Below are 18,507 nucleotides of genomic sequence, written 5' to 3' on the forward strand. Positions count from 1 at the left end.
ACAGTTTCAATAACACCTTTACTGAAGAAATTCAAAAAATACAATTTTAAGGAAAAATAAGGAACGGTAATCCCAAACAGTAATACAGTTAAGTCGCGTAATCAACAAAATATATTTTTTATTAGGATGTAAGAGAATCTTATTAAGACTGAATGGATAAAATTGAAATAAATCCGAACTAATTTATCACAGATACCGAGATGCCCTGATTCCACATTTTTGGTTCAAATTGAAAAATTACTTATCCATTAATTGTTAACCATTTTTACATTACTTTACTTAATAAAACAGCCAGAAAGCAGTAAGTACTCGTTTAAAAACGTTGAAGAGTATAAACATATTTAAAATTATTGTAAACATGACGCATCACTTTAAAAACAAGTACATTATAGCGAAGTCTTCTTATTAAGTTTATTACCGATTTATAATACTGCTGACCAAGATCAATATTTTTTTCACCCTAATTTACCTTAACAACAAAACATCATAAACAACAAACATTTTAAACGATATTTAAACATTCCAATGAGATAAAAATTAAGATGCTGGAATATATTTGCAGTGACTAGATAAAAATAAGTATTCCGCCGGCCATTCGGTTTCCCTAAACTTGATGTCCGCTGATGGCATTAATTGGCTGAAATCACAAGACACACAAATTGCTTGCAAATCTTAGTTAACATGTTCCACCATATACCCTACCCTTACTTTGGTATTAAGTCTCATTGAGCTAGAAAAATCACTCTCTTCTATGCAAATCTCAGAGTCAGAATCGCAATTCACTCTGTTTTGATTTTCCTAGAACATAATTATTACCTGATAGTACGTTCGGAAAAGAAAAGATTACCTGAGTCATCTGCTCCGTAGTTGTTAGGAGCCTCGCCAAAGGGTTACAGCATACTGGCAAAGTTTCCAAGAGAGTAGGTCGGGAATGGGTGAGCAAGGGTTTCATGTATTTCGTATCAAAAGATCCCCAAACTCTTGCTAAAACAGCTTTGTCGTTGCCGTTAGATTTTGGCTGGCCGGATCTGTTTAAATCCGTCCATTCTCCCCTTGGGGTGATACCCTAAGCAAATTCATCATCATTATTATACTTTTAGGACTTGATTTTTTTTAACACAATAACCATGCAGAATATTTAGTTTGTAGCATATGCACATTCGAATAAAGAAACTACATACCCCAGAGCCCCTCTCCATAGAATTGTATACCTATTCGGTAAGGACAATTTAAACCTTCTACACCCTTAAATTGATAATACAAAGGAAACTTACACTATGATGGTCATTCACGGACAAAGCTTCTGTTTCTTCATCTATCCCTAACCTAGACATTGAAGAACAACTTCATCGCAGGTACAACAATCAAAAAAAAAAAAAAAAACTTACGGAATTTGCAACCATCGCAGCAGATTCATCGTAGCGCCTCCTTGTATTATCACTGTTACTATTACAATTAAAGAAGTTGTTGTTAGCATCGCTTGTCTTGCCTCAGATCTGGTATTTCTAATAGCTAAAGCAAACGACATGGCACCCCTTAAACCTGCAATATTTTGGGAAAATTTTCATGAATCTATCCTTATCTGATAATCCCTTACCCGCAAAAAAAAGCATGTGCTGAAAATTTGAGGGAATTTTCGGATGCCTTCCCAAGTTTAATAGGAATGAGAGAGGATAGACGTTAGCCGCTCTGCCTAGAGCAGCGCAAATCTACACCAGATGTTAAGAAAAGTTTCCGCAAAGTGTTTCAGTTGTGGTAATTCGTTTATAAAAAGGATACAAAACCCGTTAATATAAAAAGCGGGTCAAAGTGATGTTTTGGGAATGTAAACATGGACACTCCTATGTAGGAAAATATAAAATTCTCCGCCAAAAAATTGAGCAATTCAAATATCTGCTTCGTCCTAAGTCTCGAGTCGTCCGAGAGATTGTTGTATGTATAATGGGCTTGGCAAATTCCACAAAACAGTACAGCCACTACGCCTGTCAGATCGGAGGCCTCGGCAATCAAAAATGTGCTGTAGGACATCAACACAAACAATGCGGACTCCAGCAGCGGAAAGTCTCTCACTCTCGTATACTTAGTCATGTAATCTTTATTAAGGGAAATTACTTAACAAAACTGGGGCAGACTTTACATCTGTTCCAAGATTTTTTCAAACCATAGAAAGGATATTAATGCTGTAATACAACCCATTGATGCTCCAATTAATAAAGAAAGCATAAATATTCCACAAAAATCTCCCACAGCTTGAAAAAATGCTTTAATTTCAAATCCTCCTGTTCCAAGTTGGTATCTCTTGCCATAATGCTGAATAGATCTGTAAATGAATATTGCGTTAGCAATAGTTCTGGCAACATTAAAAATTCTTACCCGCTAAGCACAATAGCAACAGCATCGTTTAAAACGCTTTCACCAAATACTAAAGCGTACAGATTAACATCTACATTCAGGTCGTTAAAGATTGCTAGGATTGTCAGTGGGTCAGTAGAGGATATTAGAGCTCCAAAATACAGTGTGTCTAAAAATGTAAAGCTTGCCGCCAGTCTTGCAGGCATAAGTTGAACACAACCATACATCAGTCCACCGACAATGAAAGAGGAGACTGTGGTGCCGATTATTGCAAAAGTTAGTATGGCACCAAGGTTACGAAAAAAGTATTTCTGAAAAAGCACCAAGGCATTAATGTGCACAATATTACCTGAATAGCATATTTCTTTGAGAAACGTTCTACAACTTACAAAAAAGAGTTAGTCAGGTAGGAATATGCATGCTGCTATAAAATTTAAGTTTAATCATGCAGAAGATACAAGATTCCAAATTGTTAAAGTGTAACTACATAAAAAATAGATTAACTTATAGTCGTCACTGTTGGCATATTTAAACCAGTAGGTTGGACCTCGAATGAACTCACCCTTTTTAGAGAATATCCAGCATGAAATATAATAGGAGGTAGAATAATATTAAAAAATATTTCTGGATCGAACGTTGCTTTTAGATCAATAAGATTTTCTTGAACATTATCAATTTCATTGCGAAATACATATTGATATGTTGTATTGGTTTTAGAATTTGGTTTTGGAAGATGTAGGGACAGCGTATCAGGTGGTAGACTGGAGTTATATTGAGTTTGATTTGTATATACATCCAAATTGAGCAACTGAGATGAACTGCCACAATAGCGAATGATTGCACCCACAATTAAACCTTAAAATAATATTGTTATGGTACATTTATTTTAAACTATACTTATTTACCATATATAACAGCCAGACCTGTTTCATGCAGGAAACTAACCCTGCGATGTTTGAACAGCCAAATTGTCAGCACAGTCAATATCAACAAAAGAGTGTAGGATAGCAAATTTAAACTGTCTATCCGATGAGTAGATTGTGCTTTTGCGTCTAATTGGATGTCGGAAGCAGCAGCATCAACAAAATTTGCAAAACATTTAAGAAAATACACAAATAACAATTTGTTCTTCATTTTCAATATTATACAACAAAGCTGAAATGCTTTGTGTTCAATAGTTTTCTAAAATTTCTAAAACCGCAATAATTGTTATTAAATGGTAAAACCACCAATATTTGTATGTCTATATCAGATGATTTTCAACTCTTTTGACGTTTCAAGTCCGTCACAAACAAAACAACTGCTACACACCATTGAGGTTAGAACCTGAAACACCTGACGGTGATCTGTCACCGATCCAAATGAACCAAACTAATTTAAGAATTACTTAATTGTCTTCTCACGAAATTATTTGGTTTTGTTTACTATAAAATGGCACCTTTTAACATTTACAAATTTTTATAGAATAAATAGTATGTCCCAGAAAAGAAAACCACCAATATAAAAAATAAAAAAGTAGGTATATTATTTTTTCAATTCAAGTACACACAAAACCTACTTACAATTATAAAAAATTTAGTTATTAATAATAAATAAACCACAATTCTCTTTTGCTATTTACAATTTTAAAGGATTAAGTTGGACAACACCCTCAGCTGAACATACATTTTTAGATATGGCGCTCATTTTTGTAAAGTTATCCAAGTTTTTACCAGCCGAAACGATCTTCAGATTTGCAGCTACTCTCTGGGCGGCCTAAAAAAAAAAAATAATAATCAATACGGAAACTTGTTTCAAATTTTTGAAACTAACTTCCAAGGTCCACGCTTCAGCCATCAATTTTTCATGTTGAGCAGTTTCTAAATTTGAATTTAGCGCTGTACTGGCTCTAGAGAGTGCCACGACGCTTGTGTAAATATCAAAAGTACAATTTGTGAGCCTGTTTAAAATAAATTGCTCATTGACTATGCTTTTACCATATTTTATAAGCACCATTTCAATTGATTGTCCAAATGAATCAATACTCTAAAAATTGGTGATTAATCAAATTTAAATTTGTTAAACAATTAAAATCTATACTTTAGCAATGTTTCCTGCTGAATGGCTCAAATCTTTATGGACTAAATGTTCCATAGCAGGAGGTGCGCTTAATCCAACTTTTCTCACAACCCGCTTAGAAGCTTCTTCAAATATTAAACCCAAGTTAGCGGTGGGATTTTTAAATGCATTTTGCAATTCTTTAAGATGTGCTCCGGCATACTGTATTCCCGTTAAAGCTATGAACAACCTAAGAATATCGTTGGCACCCTCAAATATCCTAAATATTCGCAAGTCTCTCATTACTCTTTCCAAACCTGTTTCTCTCATAAATCCCATACCACCCATAATTTGAATAGCTTCGTCGCATACATACCACGCCGATTCAGAAGCAAAACACTAAAATTATATAAAAAGAAAAACTAGGTCTTCTCATGAGATGAATAAATCACCTTTGATATTGCTGCTTCCAAGTGGTAATGGTCGGATCCCCTGTCCATGTTTCCAGATATCATATAAGCCATTGACTCAGTAATGTATTGCAGCATTGCCATTCGAGCAATTTTTTCTTGAATACTTCCAAAACTATCAATCCTTTGACCAAACTGTTTACGTTGGGTAGCGAATTCCACAGCCTTCTGAATGCATGATTTCATTGTGCCAGATAGGGCCGCGGCCATTCCAAATCTACCATTATTTAAAATATTCATTGCAACTTTGAATCCGTTGCCTACTCCTCCCAAGACATTTTCAGCTGGTATTTTCACATTATCATAGTAAATCTGGTAAAAACATAAAATATATTAGCTGTTTAACATAAATCGCAATAGTACAAATGTTAACTTACTGCAGTTGTGTTTGAGCATTTAATGCCCATTTTCTTTTCTGGTGGTCCGCTGGTAATACCACCAAAACCTCTTTCCACAATGAAGGCGGTCACTTTATCTACAGTTTTGCCCGTCTTTGGATCTTGAACTGGTGTTTGGGCAAAGACTGTCATCACTTCTGCAAATCCACCATTGCTTATCCATATTTTAGAACCATTTAAAATGTAATGTGTGCCGTCAGGTGACAATACAGCTCGAGATTGAATGGAGCCTGCATCTGACCCAGAAGAAGGCTCAGTTAAACAAAATGATGCATATTCTCCATTTGACACCCGAGGCAAATATTTCGCCTTCTGCTCTGGTGTGCCATACAACAAAATTCCTTTAAATCCGATAGATTGGTGGGCTCCCAATGTAATGCCAACCCCTAGGTCATTAGCCCCAACAATTTCAACAAGTCTAGCATACTGTGTATTGGTAAGACCTAGGCCACCATACTCTGGCGGCACTTGTATCGAAAAAGCGCCCAATTCCCAAAGAGCGGCCAAAGATTTATCTTCAATTTTCTCCAACTCATCGTTTTTGCTAGGGTTGTTGATTTCCTTTTAATTAAGCTTTTCTGTAAAATTGCATTATATGGAATAATTTTCACTTACTGTAAAGAATTTGGTAACAGGGTCAACCAACATCTGTAATGTATCTCTCTGCTCCTCCGTGAGAACATCTGGAAATGGAAATACTTCTCGTCCATCTACCTGGCCACGGAAGATGTTCATTACAAAAGACGAATTTTCCTCAGGAGCTGCTTTCGCTTTAGGGACTTCTGCTGGTTTTGCCACTGCTCTAGGGTTACTACTCAAGCATACACATCTACAACCATATTTTATAAATATAAAAATTTATTATCAGGGTTCAATAAGTTATTAGTAACCACCTCACAATGCACTTTTGCGTCTTGAGCGGATTTTCTAAAATCAAACGTGCCACACGAAACATTTTTCCGAAATTGAAGGTAATTTTTCGACAGAACTCTCAAAAGCCAGCAGGTAACGTTATCCGAATAATCGATAGAATTATGTTAGTTAAAACAAAATACACTTTGGAACGGAACGGTGGACTTTGAACCCTATCCCAAATAAACAACAAAAAATATTGGAAACCATAATACTTTGACATACAAAACAGTCCCACGTGGTACGCACGATTCAATTAATTGGCGAGAGTGTAAGATGTGTTGCCAGGCAACTGCAGCCATCTAACTACAAACCATTATAGGAACTAAAAATTAGATTTACTTCAATGATGTGCCTTATTTACAAAACTCAGTATCCCAATAAATCCTTATTGCTCAGACAATTTATATAACGTTACCGTCTTGACTTCATGAAACCCGATAGTAAAAAAAAAAAAAAGGGGTATTACCTTCAAGACACGTTGGTACAATGAAACGACAAAGATAGGGAAAATAAAAGACCTTTAATTTTAAAGTTTCATTTTATTTACAACCAGATTGTACAACATTATTCTAATACTATACACTTCGATTCCGAATAGCTACGCAGTTTATTAAAAAAAGGTTATTGTAAGTAGTATTATTATGTTGATACATTTGTTTTTAATAATAACGATAATAAGATAATGTATAGGTTAAATAAATAAACAATCTGTCAACACATTAGATAAAATAATGTATGTACCACAAAACAAAAGTTCAAATTTATGCCAATACACTTCGTAGAGCATCTTTTGTGCAATTTACAAGAAAAAATCGACGCCAGCATACCACTGGCCTTGTACTGGAGTTTTTTGCATAAGCTGCTCAAGTAAATATAACCCAATGGTGCATTAAAAAAGCACCAGGGAGGAGAATCAACGACCTTTTGAAATTTTATATTGGCATAAGTGGAAGGTTGAGACAACCTTCACAAATCCATCAAGAAAGCGAAAAATCACCAGGAAACAGAGCAGAAAACGGGATGTTGTATAAAAAAATACAAATACAAAAAAAAATTATATAAAGGAATGTATAGCTGCATAAATGAGCAAAGGCAAAATCCCACGTAGTGACGCAAAATTCATGTAACTTCTATACTATATGTTATACTTACGTTAACTTTAATCGTTAATTAGTAAATTTAAATTAGGTAGTGTCAAGTATATAGTACAAGCTGATTAATATCGGGGTATACCAGTCAAGAAATAAACTATTGTTACCCATAGAAACGAAAGTAAACGGAAAACATTGTAAGTCAAACTCTGTACTATATACCCAAAATACAATTGGACGTTAAACACGTAGGTTTTTCTCTGTTACATTTATTTATATATACATACATTCATGATATATATGATGAATGAAGCTAAATCCATTTTAAGACAAATTTGAAAACCAATTTTTGTTTGTACTTAGTACACGTTATTTGTTCACTCACACTGTTGGCAGTTTTTTGGCAATAGTTATTAGACCGAATCTTTTGATTTCGCGTAAATTTCCTCCAATCTAAAATAATAAATAATAACCGTCCTAAATTAGTTAAGGAGGGTATTGCATATAAATTATTAGGGTATTCGAATTGACTATGCAACATTTAATGTGCGTTTTGTGTTAAATGAGTTTTATAGGTTTTCCCCGAAAACATTAATAAGCATCTGACTACAAGCCAAGTAGAAGATTCAGTCCTAAATTCGCCATGCGCCACCTGTCATTTATCAAAGTTACTGTCCATTATTAACACTAGTTTCAGGCATAGAACTCCTTAGTTGTACCTCTACTATATGAATTCGAATTCGGTGATTGTTTCGGCTCGCCTAGCGCGTAGGAACCTTCATCTTTTTTACGCATTCGGTAAACGATGAACATCACTACTAGAATCGCAAATAATAACCCGACCACTGCTCCACCGATGACAGCTGAAACAAAAAAACAGTTAAGATGCACACATTTATTATTATTATTATTATTATTATTATTATTATTACATATTTAAATGGCTGCAATATGCAAGTTTCAGGTACTTTTTACCATTATGGAAGGGCAAAACGCATTATCGACTGTATTACCAATAAAATTAAATGAAAAATTGATTGATGGTCCATCATTAGTACATTCTACACTAGAAGCCCATAATTGTGTTTAATTACGACGATGGTTGAAGTGTCATTTATTACTTATAGCAGATATAGTTATGTCTATCAATTACTTCTTTTTAGCTGAGTATATTGAAAAATCATGGTATGTATGTATTGGAAAACGAGCACACAAAAATTATATTACCAAGGCTACTTTATCATGAAATGAAAGATGATTGAAATGTCATATTTATTGTTATACAGGGTGATGTTTGTGACTTCAACTTATCCAGGCTGGTGTAGATTGGTTAATTTTTCGAAGAAACTTCCACAAGGTACTGTAATACTATTTACAAATCTTCTACTTCGTTTCGCCAATCACCCTGTTGGCTTCTTCAGAGCAACAGGATGATTGGGAAACGTCTGCTCCATTCAACACCCGACGCAGGAATCTAGAAGATTTGTAAATAATATGGTATTTTGTGTAGGATTCAGTGGTGTAGTCAGTTTTCTTGCGAATTTGACAAATTTTGATTTACAAACTAAATTTGTTTTTTTTATTAGCGTTTCCCACATGTATTTTAATAAATTTATTAGTCTTGTTCAACTACAAAGCATTTATCTCCTTAATTTTTTTTTTCTTTATGAGTAGGCCATGGAAAAGTAAGTTTTCCTAATTTAACAGTCATTATTATATCAATTTCTGCTTCCCCTTCCTTCTGATATGACTCACATTAACCCAAAATATAACAAAATAATAGAATATATTTAAAAACCGTATTTTCCAAGAACTACTATAAGAAAATAAAATTAAATATATATGCTTATAAATTATTAAAAGTCGTACACCGCAAATTGCACAAGAAAAACTGAAAAGTATCAGTTTTTACCTTTCACCTTTCAACCTGTTCACCTGTATCGAAAGCTATTCCGTTTGTGATAGCTTTAATTTAATTTGGGTCAGGAAAGCTGCCACGCCAGCAAAGAGGATTTGTCTACTGATATCACTTATAGTGTTAAGGTAAATAAAAGAACCATTAACTTTGTCACTAGTACAATACCTGCTAATATTCCGGGTTGAGCAAAGAACGAAGTGGCGCGGTCTTCAGATTTCGGATTCATTATGACGTCTGAGCCGCCTTCAGTTGGTGAAATCGCGAAGGTTTCCTTATCGATTCGTCTAGTGGTATCCACTTGGGTTACTTCTGGTACTATCTTTCTCGGGACCTCCTCGACTACGGGTGGTCCCGGATCTGAAATTGTTATTAGAATCAATTTGTAATTCATTGTGAACAAAACGTTAGGCCTAACAGGGGGCAAGTCAGATTTCCACCACATTTTGATGTCCAATCAGGGTGGAAGTTTTGAACAACAGGTTAAAATTAGGGCCACGCAGTATATTTTAAAAGTCGAAAAGGACAGACAGACAACCGTTAGTATGCATAACAAGTCATTATTTTAGGAACCATGCGTAATTACGGCAACTGATTTTGCATAATAATTGAGCACATTAGGAATTATGCATAAATACAAAATATTAAATTATTAATATTGGTAATAAAGAAAAAAATCACAAGAATTATGCGTAATACCTGAACATTTAGTAGTTACACATATCTTCGAATCACTAGCTATTAAGGATAGAAAGTACAAGTATACTTATCACACTTAACCACAAGATATTGCAAAACTATTTATTTCTTTGCACAAGAAGTTTGTGTCATTAACACCTGTTCATCACTAGTCAGTCGGTGAACTTGGCTCCTGAAGTAAAATCATTAATCAAGTTCACCCTGACCAGACGCTTCATAGCTACATAGAAATTGAAATTGTCTCTCAACTAGGAAATATTCAAAAATGACTAAATGTTTTAGAAAGTACGCGTAATTCCTGCATTTTTTATTAGTTATGATCAATATTAACGAAACGTCTTAGATATTATCAATGCTACTTAATAATGTTAGTAGTATTTATGCATAATTTTTAATGTGCTAATATCACCAGTTATTATGCATACTAACGGTTTTCGGATACCAGAGGCAACAAATCATGAAAATACGTTTTTCCACGTCAAAACTTTGCTGCGGTCACTTACGACTATCCGGAGGAGAATAATCTTCATTGTCTTCATCGTCGGGACCTGCACCGGATCCGCTCGACTCCAAGTCCCGATTTACCTCCCCCTCGAAACCACTGCCCTCGATTTCCGCGTCGGCATCTTTAAAAGTGAAACCCCCGTTGTTTTTTTGGTTGTTCTGTAAAAAATAAATCCCTGAACTTTCGAAAAGGCGACGAGAGTTCAGTTTAATGCACCGTCCAGACGGAGCTAACCGTACAAAATTATTTGTCCGAGACGGAAAATATTATTTCCTAGATACTGCGGCAAGTTGACCGACGATAATACCGCATTCTGCCTGCATATGCAGTCACGCCGCCGCCTTCCTGCCTCCGTCTTTTTCTCTTTGCTTACAATTTCAGAATCGTTTCCTTTTCCAGTTAATAAACTACACTTGGATTAACCTGAGAAAAGAATGAAAACCATCTCGAACGATCCCTGTCGGAAATGTGCAATCGCGGTATTGCCTTAACATCCAATAGATAACGCTATTACTAATTCGGTATTCGCATTATTTCGCCATGTTGTTTATACTTTACTAGTGTCGTCATCATATGACACATGGAAAACCGTTTAAACAAGCTTGGTCGCCAAAACAGAAACAAATTCGCAGAAATTACGTTCGATAAAAGTTTATTTTTCTATCTGCAGTTAACCACATGGCTTTTGCCGAAATACTTATATGTTGTTCTAGTAAAGTGACATTATCGATCGGTTTGTAAAAATAATTTCAGGCTGTTCACCAATAAACAATTTTATATCTAAGTCGAATTTCCAATAAAGCGAAACCCCAAAACAAAATCCAAAATGTGCAAAAGCGATCCTAAAAGAAAGCCGAGTGTTCCCAAACAGACACATTTACGAAAAAAATTAAATTCTATTCTTACAACATCAACTATAAGAATGTTCAAAGGATGCATTCAATATTACCTGCTACTTACGTAGACGTGAATATTTATTAAAGAGGGGTAGGAAAATTGATTGGGTTAACAAAATCGAATGTACTGATAAATTTAATCGTGCCCTTTTTTTGCAAAATTGGTAGTAACTCCGCTCAAAGGTGGCTAAAATGAAACTGGACCAAGACGGTGTCTAACTGGAAACAGTAATCAATATATTTGTGCGCATACCAGGCTGCTTTGCTCTTCTGTCTTCACTTCGCAAAATCAACGTTGCCGTGTGTTAAATTTATCAGCAACTTTTGCAATTTTAACACAGCGGGATATAAAAAAAGGGACATTCGTTGCAATCAAGAGACTATAGGGCGTCTTCCTTCCGGTCGCTGCCGTTACCGTAAACAACCCATAAAGCTAATTTTAACCTCTGGGAAAGGGTGAATAATTAGCCCTTAGATCAACAAACAAATCCGGTTATTTTTATCGCGCAAGCTGCTGAACTTTTAATTTTATTTGGGATAAGATTTCAGTCAAAATCTGTGTTTCCGCTACTTATTGTAACGATTTAAAACCTCACTTTGTTCTTTCTGAACAAAAGTAGCTTCTGGATGCAATATCGATTAGTTGGAACGTGAGTTAATCTTTCTACAATTCAAATACGCGTTTTAAGATGTTAACTACAGGTTTTAAATACTTTTCGGTGCCATATCGCTTAGCTGAAGTCTGAATTAATGTTTCTTTTATTCAAAATACGCATTGTCAAAAATAAAGGTTAAAAAAATGTTGCTAATAGAACAAATTAACCGAAAATGTTTTCTTGGGATCAACTTCCATACGGAATTGCTTTTTGGTGCAACGATAATTAGTTACTAGTTAATAATTATTAATTAAAACTACAATGAAAGAGGCAAAAAAGAGTAAATTAAATTGGATTATTTTCGACAAGAGTAGAAGCTGAATTATATTTATTTAAAGCACGCTTATTGCGACATCTTCAAGTCTAGGGAGAAAAAGAAAAATAACAAAGCGACAGTACAGATAATCTTGATAGTTCCATTATTTGCTCGTTTTATTATCTAAAAGCAACACAACACAGTTGTATAGTAGGTCACCAATGTCATTTTCTAGCCCGCCAGGTACGCCATAGAAAATCAAGTTCCTCTCGAGTGTAATGGCGCTTTCGAATTCGTTCAATGCACGATCAAAGTTGCCACGGGCCTATATTTTTTTCATCACCGAACGGCCCGAAAAATTGGTGAACATTACGCTCGTAAAATTATGATGATACGTTAAAAGATAAAAGCATTTGGTGGCAATGTTGAAGAGAGAGACTAGTGTAAACACTCTTTTTCCTTTCTTTTGTTTACATCGAGTGAAACGAACACGCTCGGTCTCCATTGAGCAGAGGTGCAACTGTGTTTACCGCCTTCAGGTAAAATTAAATACGCCGCATTCCAAGGACAGTTTCGGGCGCTTTTGAAATAAGCCGATATCCCAACGCCTAAAAGATTAAGAAAGTTTAATAAGAAAAATTCTACTAGACCATTGCATCTCGTAGCCCACGGACAAAATTATTAATGAACATGCGGTGGAACGTTGTAAGAAATTGGTGAGGTTTATTAAAATAAACTGCGATGCCGGCGTTATTAACGCTGAAATACCGATCGATGATTGTTATTTTAATAACGTATTCTGAACGCTACGTTGACTTTGAACGCAGTCCACTTTAAAAATTAAAATTAATTCCAACCAATGATTTTTAAGCGCTTTTCTGGGGAGGTCATGTCATTTTCGACGTTGGTTTTCCATCAAACGAGGCTTAGCAAATTATTGGGAATTCGATACACAACCTAGCCGCGATAGAACTGCAAAAACTGCAAAAAACAAGAAAAACAATTTTAAATTTGTTAAACCGCTATTTAAAATGCCAGTTCAGGTTTATCTGTTTCCATGCAAACTCGTGCCGCGAAAATCAGTGAACTAAGCATAGTGCTTGATAAAATAGATGGCCTTTTAAATTACGTATTTAGCCTGCCCGCCTATTTAGAAGTTTTAACGCAGAACAATTAAATACAACGAAATTAGTATTACCGAAAACCACATATTTGGAAGTTGCAAATACGAATATGGATAAAACTTTTTTTTTCCCTACATCCGATTGTGTTATAAAAGAAGCTTCATTTTAAAATGTTTTAATATTTTAAATCACAAAAACAATTAAACGTCATTCGCTGTAAAATTCAATGTCAACTCGGTTTTTACGGCAAACATAAAAATATTTGTACAGATAGTAATTTGTTTATAATTCACGTGAAATCTCCAGGTTCGACGTCTCCGGTATTACATAATATCTGTCCAAGATCTATTCATAGATATCTCACGAGGTCTTTTGGGAATGCTCAAAAATGCACAGAAAAGCAAAGAAAAAAAAAGACAAACTGGGGATTTCCGAAAAGAATTAGGAAAACCCCAGACTTTAGTAATCAGATGACGATGCATTAACTAATATTTTTAAAATATTATATATATATTAAAATAATTAAAATATTAAATTATTTTTTTGTCTCGTTATGCATTACTTCAGATTTTATATTTTTATTTGGAAACGGTACGTAAATAAAATAATTTCCTTTCCCTTCAATTTCCTATTAACATCTCGTCCACTCTAAAAATATTAAAAAAACACACACAATTATTTTAATCAAGGGACATATTCACCAGACGAAAAAAGCCCCTCTTTGTGTAGAAAATGCATTTAATAAATGTCAGAAAGACATCTAGAATCATTTTTTAGAAAATATTAGAAAAAAACAATCTCAAAAGTTAAGACGCTTAGGACATACATTGAAATGAAGTATTTTCCTTTTAAGGAAATTTAACAAATTCAAGGAAATTCATCGAATTTAATTCGAATCCATTATACATGGGTTAGTAAAAAGGAGCGCGGCGCAAACAAATTGGCGATAGACACACGAGTTATCGGCCCGGTCAGTATCACGGAAAAATAAAAAGAAAAACGGCATCGCAGAAATCAAAGAGGGTTATCGCAAACCAGAATGTACACAAGCACATTTACATGCTAAAATTAAAATACCATTCAGTCGATTAATTAAAGTTATGATAAACTGGTAAGCGAACATAATAACTGTGAATCACTCGGTATTTTGTATGGCATGAGAAAACTTACATGTTGCCGACGTACGACGGCGGTTTTTCACGGCGAGATTTTGATTTCCGTTTTCAGGTTTAAGTTTACGTGGGCATTGTCTAAATAACATCCGAGTTATTTTTAACATTAAATGCGGGTGGTTTCTGGAAAGTTTTGAGCAACCTGAGCTCTCGGTGTAGACTTTGTTTATCGATTCTGTAGCTTTATAGTAGTTTCAAAGATGTACAGCGAAATTGCACGCTTTTAGAAGGGACTCCCCGCATGCGTATCTAATACCGTTTCAGAGTTACGGAGTGTTTTTGGAAAACGTGCATTCAAAAAAAATCGCTGTAACTCTTATGTTATCTGTGAAAACATTTCGAAAGAAACCTTTTACGAATAATTTACTGCTTTCGCGATAATATTTTAAAAATGAATAGTTTTGATCTTTTATATGGGACATCCTATATATTTAATTCCGCCATTAAAGCCATTAAAGTGAAAAAATCTGTTAACCCTCACGATTCTAAAATTCCTTGTTCCTAAAACCAAAACTATTGAGACGTTAGGTTGATAATACTTTTTTAAATTTAATTAAATATCTCCATATCCTTCCTTCAGTTCAGTATATAAGTAGGTACAAAGTAACATGCAAACCAGTTTCATTTAAACTCTGAAGAAGCCAACAAGATGATTAGCGAAACTTCAGGAAGTTGACAGTTGTCAAATTGTGTATTTAATTGTTAGTACGTCGAGTTTTGATTTAGTTTTTCAAGTAAATGAGACATATTGTGTTTTATGAAAGCTAAGTATACAGGAAGACTGAAAGCAATTTGCACAACCAATATTACAAAAGCAAACAGCGTCTTAAAGAAGTTTTCCGAAGCTAACGATAGAACTTAATTAATAGTAGTTATAAATTATAAGAAATGGTGATTTTAAGAACTGTTAAAAATAATTTTACAACGCCAACATTTGAAAAATTAAAGCATTTGTTTCTGTATTATGGTTGAAGATTCAAGGGCTACTTTCTGAAAGTTCAAAAATATCAAGTATGCTAAATTTTATGATAATTTTTAAGTCTTGTGTTGCGAACTCGAAGAAAATTGACGGCAGAAAATGCTAATCGATTAGAATATATGTATTCTCAGGTCGTTTTGTTTCCGAATAAAACCGGGCATTTTTAAAAAAATCTGGCAGTCCATTGTTTGTTATTGACTGATCCTCCATTGAAATCCTTCGCGCGCCTGATATTGGCGCTAAAAACAAATGCCTTTTGACTGACCTCTGATAGGACTAACGTTCGAATTACATTTTTAAAGCGAACATATCAACCGATTTTGTTATATTCGATTTCGATTGCGAATTGTCATTGAAACACAGGGACAGTTTAACGGATTTTTAATCTTTCATCGGGCTTCTGAGACTAAATTGAATTTCGACGATATTTGAGGCTACGGGACTTTAAAACCGAGCATTATTGATGAATAAACTAATATTTTACAGTGTCTCGAAAAACAATAGGGCGCATAGTGGAAAAAACAACACAGCGATAGAAATAGAAAAAGAATAGAAATGTATCGCTAAAAATGATGCGAAAAGTGACCTGGGCTTCCGAAAATAAAAATCAAACTAACGCTCCGGGAATTTTAAACGAAAATCCCACATATCGACCGGTCCGTGTCCACGTGAATAAACGAGAGAGAAAAATCGAAAACGGATTAACTACAGCAAACAAATTTAAGCGGAAGATAAAAGAAAAATCCGATTTATCGCTATTTGATTAATTGAATTAGTTTCCGAAAATTTTCCGCGAGCGCTGGGAAACGAACAATGATAAAACAGTAGCGAAAACTGGAATAGGAACGGCATATTTTAAAATATTTTTATTTAGCCACGTTCAACTAAAAATGCCAATTTCTATCGCGCCAACATGTGGCGGCGTTGTTTACAATTTCTATTGAAACAACCAATAATGATTTAGCTATTACGATTTCGAGTGTAGCGGAAACGTGAGGAATTATATATTAGCGATTTTAGAACAAAAAGATAACCACAAACAATTGCTTTCTAGGAATACTTAACGTTGTCGTAGATACCCGTTGTTTCACGCGTCAACTGTCAGATAATTTTACTTATATCAAAGTTTATTTACGCCGACGAGTGAAATAACTAAGGATTTAATTAAACGGCGCGTCGGGAAATACCTAAAACTCCTGAATTTTTATGTTTTATGCCATTACCAAGCTCTTCGACACAAATTCCACCCACGTGGATCTTGGTCCTTTAAAGTGACTTTCTAAGAACGCCTTTTATCGAGCCTTCTATATACAAAAGGCGGCACGAACCGTTATAATGTGACAGACAGTTGTTTCAACTGCATCAATAATAGCGCAACACTGGAATTCAACTAAATTTTACATCTGGAGACGGTGAATGAAAATAGCAAAAACCAATTTCAATGGCGGACAATATCCTAAAATACCTACGACCTAAGCAAAACGTAGGAAGAAATTAGATCTATTTTTAAATGCAATTTGTATAGTCGACTAACTTGCTTTTATTTTGTTGTTCTTAAAGTCAGGTATGAAGAGCGATATCATAGAATGTTTGAAGTATAATTGTATAATCTTAATTTTGCACATTAATACTTTTTCAGACAAAAACGCCAATCTTTTTGGAAGCAGGAGGGTTTAAGCCACTCGAAGAAATAAACAGTACAGCATAGATATTTTGAGAATGATAAACGCTTACGGGGCAAACGAGACATCTTAAGCCACGTTGAATAGGAAAACATACACTTGAAAAATCTTTATACCTGCGGTGCAGAGGCTCAAGTCATCCTGAACAAACCCCCTGAAATTTTTGTTTGTGGGCTAAAGCATTTGCAAACCATATTTTTTAAAACCACCTACACGGACTATTTATTAAAATAAATTCTAAATTTCCCTTGTTTCCGGTGTGCAATGCGTAATTAGAGGATCATAAAAATTCTATACTTCTGCTGCGCAGCGTTTTTGTTGTACCTGTTTATACAGCAAATGTCGTTATTGTTAGGTAAAGTGCCAATCGTAAGAACATTGAAAGGAATACATCATCAATGATTTGAACGTGAAAAATAAACGGTAAATAGATATTCCAGCGTCAACATGCGTGTCAAATAGAAACTGAACATCTGCAGAAATATGAGGACAATAGAGGTGTTTTATAAGCCGATTTTAACGAAAAAGAAACGACTTATTACTGTCTCGATCGAAATGAATAGCGTGATATTATTTTTCGAAGATGTTGTTGGTCTCAAGGGACTTTGATAGCCCGGAGGTGAACGTTTGTTTACGACAAAGAGGAGTATGTTATTTAAAACACAAACATTATTATGCTCAATAAAAATCATCATGCGCAAATAGATTTGCGCGATTATCTCCGACTAAATCGCTTACCAGTTCGTTTACGGGAATATTTATGTAAATTAAAATCGTTTATGTCAGAAAGGTTATCCCAAAGAAGGATGAATACATGCCAGGAAGAAACGTTCGTTTTCGCGTTTTACCTGTGCTGCTGATGCCAGGACAGCCAAGAGTGCCCAACATAAAAGAGTAGATATCCTAAAATCCATCACTAAACCGATTAAAGATAAATCTACTTGCTAAAATGTCTTTATTTTTGTAAAAAAAAGCTGATATGGCACGACACAACACTCAACCAACTAAAGCATTCAGTGCACTGATCAATCGCCCCAATCGCACCGTTGCCGGATTTTAGTTGATTTTGCCTTAAAATAGTTGCCGATCCTTAAAAACCATTTGCGACGTAGCCAAGTTGAACAAATCTGGACATTAGTAAGAAAAGTGAGTAGAAGTTAAATAATTTGCTTAACAACCACGATTGCCTTATTAACGGATGTAGACAGAGATTGGGTTTTAGAACAAATTTAGCTACCTGAACTCTCTTGACAATTAATTACTGCCTTATTTGCAATTTACGTATGAATAAACTAATTAAAATATAGCACTCCAATTAGTTGATATGTTTTCGTTTAGTAGTAGACAAGTCGCCTTTTTA

The 18,507-nt window shown here is 34.7% G+C and overlaps 3 protein-coding genes across 3 annotated transcripts; all 3 read right to left on the bottom strand.

Moving 5' to 3' along the window:
• Positions 1-38: 38 nt before the first annotated feature.
• On the bottom strand, positions 39-3,663 carry LOC132695598 (sodium/hydrogen exchanger 6). The gene is made up of 12 exons (XM_060659950.1): positions 3,258-3,663; positions 2,915-3,207; positions 2,374-2,663; positions 2,174-2,320; positions 1,780-2,086; positions 1,598-1,709; positions 1,389-1,542; positions 1,275-1,326; positions 1,182-1,211; positions 848-1,066; positions 709-798; positions 39-637 (listed from the first exon to the last, which is right to left on the bottom strand). The coding sequence occupies exons 1-12, from the start codon at positions 3,484-3,486 to the stop codon at positions 605-607; spliced, it is 1,956 nt and encodes a 651-aa protein (XP_060515933.1). The 5' UTR covers positions 3,487-3,663; the 3' UTR covers positions 39-604.
• Positions 3,664-3,853: 190 nt separating this feature from the next.
• Positions 3,854-6,408, bottom strand: LOC132708655 (very long-chain specific acyl-CoA dehydrogenase, mitochondrial). Its single transcript, XM_060681121.1, has 7 exons — positions 6,151-6,408; positions 5,873-6,086; positions 5,237-5,818; positions 4,842-5,171; positions 4,432-4,788; positions 4,165-4,377; positions 3,854-4,107 (listed from the first exon to the last, which is right to left on the bottom strand). The coding sequence occupies exons 1-7, from the start codon at positions 6,210-6,212 to the stop codon at positions 3,970-3,972; spliced, it is 1,896 nt and encodes a 631-aa protein (XP_060537104.1). The 5' UTR covers positions 6,213-6,408; the 3' UTR covers positions 3,854-3,969.
• A 283-nt stretch (positions 6,409-6,691) lies between these two features.
• LOC132695663 (syndecan) lies at positions 6,692-18,198 on the bottom strand. Its single transcript, XM_060660054.1, has 4 exons — positions 17,996-18,198; positions 10,381-10,540; positions 9,347-9,538; positions 6,692-8,126 (listed from the first exon to the last, which is right to left on the bottom strand). Exons 1-4 carry the CDS (start codon positions 18,059-18,061, stop codon positions 7,957-7,959), a joined length of 588 nt encoding a protein of 195 aa, XP_060516037.1. The 5' UTR covers positions 18,062-18,198; the 3' UTR covers positions 6,692-7,956.
• Between the last annotated feature and the right edge of the window lie 309 nt (positions 18,199-18,507).

This window comes from Cylas formicarius, unplaced genomic scaffold (assembly GCF_029955315.1).
Source record: "Cylas formicarius isolate icCylForm1 unplaced genomic scaffold, icCylForm1.1 PGA_scaffold_12__32_contigs__length_19106922, whole genome shotgun sequence".
Lineage (NCBI taxonomy): Eukaryota > Metazoa > Arthropoda > Insecta > Coleoptera > Brentidae > Cylas > Cylas formicarius.